At 38.7% G+C, this 5568-nt stretch overlaps 1 protein-coding gene across 2 annotated transcripts; it reads right to left on the bottom strand.

Moving 5' to 3' along the window:
• Positions 1–2832: 2832 nt before the first annotated feature.
• LOC104111128 (short-chain dehydrogenase reductase ATA1) lies at positions 2833–4698 on the bottom strand. Of its 2 annotated transcripts, XM_070179847.1 has the most exons (4): positions 4532–4698; positions 4008–4381; positions 3488–3919; positions 2833–3219 (listed from the first exon to the last, which is right to left on the bottom strand). In XM_070179847.1, the coding sequence occupies exons 1-3, from the start codon at positions 4645–4647 to the stop codon at positions 3495–3497; spliced, it is 915 nt and encodes a 304-aa protein (XP_070035948.1). In that variant the 5' UTR covers positions 4648–4698; the 3' UTR covers positions 2833–3219; positions 3488–3494. The 2 variants fall into 2 exon arrangements, with proteins under 2 accessions (XP_070035948.1, XP_009619036.2); XM_009620741.4 differs by lacking the exon at positions 2833–3219 and having other exon boundaries at positions 3333–3919; positions 4532–4697.
• Positions 4699–5568: the final 870 nt, after the last annotated feature.

Below are 5568 nucleotides of genomic sequence, written 5' to 3'. Positions count from 1 at the left end.
TCGGGACTCAACCCCGTTCCTAAATGGAATTTCTTTTCTAAGAACCCCGTGAACAAGGACATTTGTTCAAGCTCTTCAGTAGTTTATTTGATCGCATCTGTTTCCTCTGGCACCTGAAAAGACCTCGGTACCTGATAAAAGTCTAATGACTCATCTTCTCCATTATTTTCAATCGGGGTGGAAGAGGGCACCGGCTCCTGTAGTTGTTATTTGCATGTTTCCTTCCCCTTGATACTGGCCAAGGTAACCACATTCATTTCTCTTGTAGCTGGTTGATCACCTCTGATCTGCTTGACTACCTCTGGTGTGGGAAATTTCAGCAACTGATGATAAGTTGAAGGAACCTTCATTTCATGTATCCAAGGCCTTGCGAGGATTACATTGTATCCCATATCGCCATCTACCACTTCGAACATAGTGGTATTCTTTATTCCTTCAGCATGTGTGGTCAGCAGAATTTCTCCCCGGGTTATTACAATTGTTAAGTTGAACCCGCCCAGAAGCTTTGTTGCCGAAACTATGTTTTCGGTTAACTTTGCTTGCTCCAAAACTCTCCATTGGATGATATTGGATGAGCTACCTAGATCAACCAACACATGCTTAACTTTTAAATCTAAAACATCAAGAGATATTACCAGAGTATCGTTGTGCGGTAGAAGAAGTCCATCGGCATCCTATTCTGTGAAGGTGATGTCATCTTCTGCAGCTTCTCAGATACTCTTGCCATGAATTACCGATATCTTCATCTTCTTTGCTGCTGAAAATGTTACCCCATTTACCTCGTCACCACCAAAAATCATGTTTATGGTCATACAAGGTGACTCTGCAGCAAGTTGGCTGACTCCCTAGCGTAACGATTTTCCCATAATTATTCTTGGCCCTATCACTTAGCAATTCTCTGAGGTGACCATTCTTCAACAATGCTGCCACCACTTCACGAAGGTGCCGATAGTCCCCAGTCCTGTGACTATGTGTTCCATGGAACTCACACCATAAATTAGGAACTCTCTAGCTAGGATCTGATCGAATTGGTTTCGGAAACATAGACTCCTTAATGTTTCTCATAGCTGACACCAACTCTACTAAATTATGTTAAAGTTATATCCGGATAATCGGGGATACGCTGAATCTCGGGACCCCGATGCTCCTTTCTCCTATAAAGTTCTACTACTCCGACCATGATCTACTTTTCCGCCGGAATCAAACCTATTTGATGATTGAAAACCTTTATTTCCTTGCCCATTCGGCCCTTTTATAAGGCTGAAAGCGACCTCTGGAAGATCTCCAATCTGTATCAACATCAGCTTTAAACCTTTCATTATTCCGATCATGATTATGCCCCTTGGAAGACACCGAGGAACTCAGTTGATAATCTTCTATTCTTAATTTTGACTCATAGAGATTGTGGACATCTCTCCAAGTGGTTGCCTGAAATTCGAACAAGCTTTCCTTCATTTCCTGGAGGTATCAGTGCTCAATGGGTTGAGACCCTTTGTAAAAGCTTCCGTTACCTACTTATCCGGTACTGCCGGCAACAACATCCTTTCCTTCTGAAATCGGATCACAACCTCTGGTAATAATTTGGATTCTCCTTGGGCTATTCTGAATATATCCGCCTTCCTTGCTTGAACCTTTCCTGCTCCAGCATGATCTTTAATAAAAGAATCTGCAAGAATTTCAAAAGAATCAATGGAATGCTCAAGTAACAGAGAATACCAAGTTAAAGTACCCTTCGTCAGGGTTTCGCCAAATTTCTTTAACAAGACAGATTCAATCTCGTGTTGGGCCAAGGCATTTCCCTTTACAGCCATAGTGTAGGTCGTGATATGCTCATGTGGGTCCAAAGTCCCATCATACTTCAGAATATCCGGCATCTTAAACCTTTTCAGATTCAACTCTGGGGTTGCACTTGGTTTGAACAGTAACTGGGTATACTTCTTGGAATCCGGTCCCTTTAGCACCGGCAGTGCTCCCGAGATCTGATCCGTCCGAGCATGGAATTCTTTACCATTTTGGTCCATTCGTTCATTCATTTCCCTCATGAATCTCATGAGCCCGGTTTTGAAAGGGTCGTTAGCGGTGTTATCGTTCTTAGATCCACTACCGGTACCTCCTACCTCGTTAAAACTGAACTCCTTCCTTGGAGCCACGTTGCCGGTTCTTTGAACAGTTTGATTTGCAGGGACACTGGGAGGAATCCGAACTCCTCCATTAGAATTACTGGAAGTAACCGAAAGTACCTGCTTCAATTCTGTCATCACCCGATCTAGCCTTAAGAAGTGATTCATAATTTTCCTCTTTTTCTCTCTCAAGATTTTGACCGTTTCAACAATGTTATCGTCATCCACATCATCATGAGTTAGACTCCTTACAGGCCGAGGATTTTGACCTTCACAAACTGGAGTTGTTTCATCTCCTTTCATTGCGAGTTTCTCTAGTTTAATTGTTACGTTGGAACACATCCTCACATTCGTTGTGAGATCCAACATTATAGGAATTGTTCACATCGTTGGCTGTCATATCTGATTTTTCTTTTGCTAAGAAATGAATCAAAAATTTTTAGTAACAAATGAATGGATCAAAGATATTACACAATTGTCTATGCCCCACGGTGGGCGCCAAACTGTTTACCCGTAAAGAGGTACAACTGAATTTATAAGGTGGTTTATAGACATGTGAATTAATTTGATCGAAAAAATACGAAATAAGTAAGAATAGAATCAAGATTGTCAAAATAACTTAAAAGAAATACAAGCCTGATCATATGGTGAGCCTCTCCGGAAATGATAAGAAGAACAACTTTTAAGAGCAAAAGAAAAGCAAGTAAGTTTTTAATAAGAGCAAATTATAGCCTTTAAGTACAGATGATTTCTCATGTCCTATAATGGATACTAATTTTCCTATTTATAGCTCTATTTAGGGAGATAAGATACCCAAATCAAATTCCTCTTGAATGAGAATAAAACTGCCATCGGTGGTTGCACAACAGTTGGTTATAAATACAGAGATTCTTTGTAATGGCCGCTCATTGAATGTTGTCTTTCCCAACCGACGTCTTCTTTTCAAATCTTTGTTCTCAGTTTCAATGCCATCGGAACTCACTCAGCATCGGTCACATGCTTGTATCCGGTGCCAACTATTTGCTTACTCACATTTTACCTGTCTTCAGTTTCATGATTCATATCGTCATTTGTACAGCTGTCGCTAACCAATTTTACCCTATATAAGCATGTTCCCCATGAAATTAATCGAGTTACGCGCAAGTTGACATGGATACCACAATTATAAAATATAAAAAAAAAAAAAAAAACCACAAAGTATACAGAGAAATGTATGACTAAAAGGCAAGGCTATGCGAACCTCCATCCCATAGTGTTAAACTTATTAATTAAAATAGAAAATGAATCTACAGATTCGAAATAATTTTATTTGTTAGTCATCACACTGTAATTTCTCATTTAGAAATTAGCAGCAGCAGACAAACTACCTTTGTTTCATTCTTGGTATATGAAACTCATTTGACTACAAGCAGAAGTGTAACCCCCATCAATGACGAGATTGTGGCCAGTAATAAAACCAGATTCATCACTGGCAAGAAACAAGACAGCTTGTGCAACATCTTCCAATGTTCCACCTCTCCCATGCAGAAGACTCCCTCTTTCCCCGACTATTGAGCTTACTTCATCAGGCCTAAGCTCCATATTACCAAGAAACTTGCGATATTCACTCACAAGCATCTCGGAAGGGACACCATGAGGAGAAATACAGTTCACTCGAATCCCGTAAACCCCCAACTCACACGCTGTGCTTCGGGAAAGCCCTAGGATTGCCTCTTTTGACATTGTGTAGGAATGAGATGCTAGGCCTCCCATGATAGCAGCCGAGCTTGATGAGCATATGATTGTGCCTCCATGCTTGCCTGCAAAGGATTTATATTCAAAATGAGCCTAGCTCTATATATAAACACACACACTGTACTCGCTCTAGATCCGTACGTCTCTACTTGCCTGCTATCATTGTCCGTGCAGCATGCTTGACCCCATGCACGACCCCGTTCAGATTTATAGCAAGCAGTGTCATCATCTTATCCATTTTGATGTTGGTAATGCTCCCTCCAAAGCCTGCAATTCCAGCATTGTTGAACATGATGTCTAATCTGCCTTTCCATTCCACTGCTTGTTTCACAGCTGATTCCACTTCTTCTTCTTTGGAGACATCACAGTGCACATATCGACCTTCAATAGAATCAGCTAGACTTGCACCAACTTCATCCAGTATATCTGCAATCACAACATGAGCTCCATTTTCAGCAAATACTCTTGCAGTTGCTGCTCCTATTCCTCTTGCACCACCCGTTATAACTGCAACTTTTCCCCTCAACCTGACAAGATTAACAAAACACTTTAACTTCTATTCTATGTACTCACGGAATCAAAATATGTAACATAATTATACCGTGGGCGTATATACCTTAAAAGCTAACTCAAAGCTAACCAGGTTCTGAGCTTATATTCAAATCAATAAGACTGACCTCTTTGGGGATAACAATGATACCGAAGTATCCTCTGTTTCACCATTGTGATCCATATTCATCCAAATATAAGACAGCAATTTGTAGCAGATACAATGTATAAATAGGAAATGCATCCCAATGAAAAGAATGTGATGCAGTATATCTATCAGCAAAGAGTCAAGAAATCTGAGAATAAATAGGTTTGTCACATAGTTCTCGTTTTATAACTACTTCCTACCTAGAGGATATTATACATAAGGGAAAAATGCATTTCCCGCCTGCAATTTCCTAGCGCAATAAAGTTAGTGTTAAGGGATAATATCCTCTGATATTTTGTTAATGAGAAACACAAATATGACGATGAATTCAAGAGCATGTAAGAGTGAGAAATGGTCATTAATATATATAGTGTTTAAAAACTAGAATAACCCTTAACAGAGAATGATTATTTATTTTATGAATTTCCTGAGTGGACTGCAAAGTTAGAAAAAATATCCAGCAACTTATCTTTGGAATAATCTATTTCCAACATCACATATAATGAAAGCATCAAATGATACAATTGTTTTCGTCTCGACTGTTTCATTTGTACCATATCATTGTGAAATCATTTGATTGGGTTAATTTGTTTATGTATTATTATATAAATGTGTTATTGCGAAATTAATTCTATGATTTGTAAAATTAGTGTCCTTTTGTTTGTTTGTTGACCTCTTATAGAGCACCTTAGAATGACTTCTTTTGAGAAGGCCTGCTAATTAACGTTTGTTGATTTACAATATTTTATAAAATATTAATCTGTTTACTAATAATTCTGCCTTGTGACTAGCAAATAGTGAAAAATTATTTATACATTGGTTGGAGCAAGTAATTAATTTGTAAAAGTAGTAAAGAAAAATATAGCAAAAATGACTTGCACAACTCACAACTCATAGCAAAAGATTTTGTAAACTACTTACAAAGTTATTTGATAATTTAAGACAAGCATAACTGTAGTATTTGATCCATAAATACTAGTTAGGAGACTTACATATTTTTCTGTCGCGAAAGCGGAT

This window comes from Nicotiana tomentosiformis, chromosome 7 (genome assembly GCF_000390325.3).
Source record: "Nicotiana tomentosiformis chromosome 7, ASM39032v3, whole genome shotgun sequence".
Classification (NCBI taxonomy): Eukaryota; Viridiplantae; Streptophyta; class Magnoliopsida; order Solanales; family Solanaceae; genus Nicotiana; species Nicotiana tomentosiformis.
The sequence above is the reverse complement of the archived record's forward strand: the minus strand, read 5'-3'. Positions and strand labels throughout refer to the sequence as shown.

Excerpts from the sequence above, each read along its gene's own strand:
- LOC104111128 (XM_070179847.1), bottom strand. The coding sequence starts at position 4,647 with ATGCATTTCCTATTTATACATTGTATCTGCTACAAATTGCTGTCTTAT. Across the intron at positions 4,382-4,531 it reads TCATTGTTATCCCCAAAGAG|GTTGAGGGGAAAAGTTGCAG; the intron begins GTCAGTCTTATT and ends TAATCTTGTCAG. Across the intron at positions 3,920-4,007 it reads TGCACGGACAATGATAGCAG|GCAAGCATGGAGGCACAATC; the intron begins GCAAGTAGAGAC and ends AATCCTTTGCAG.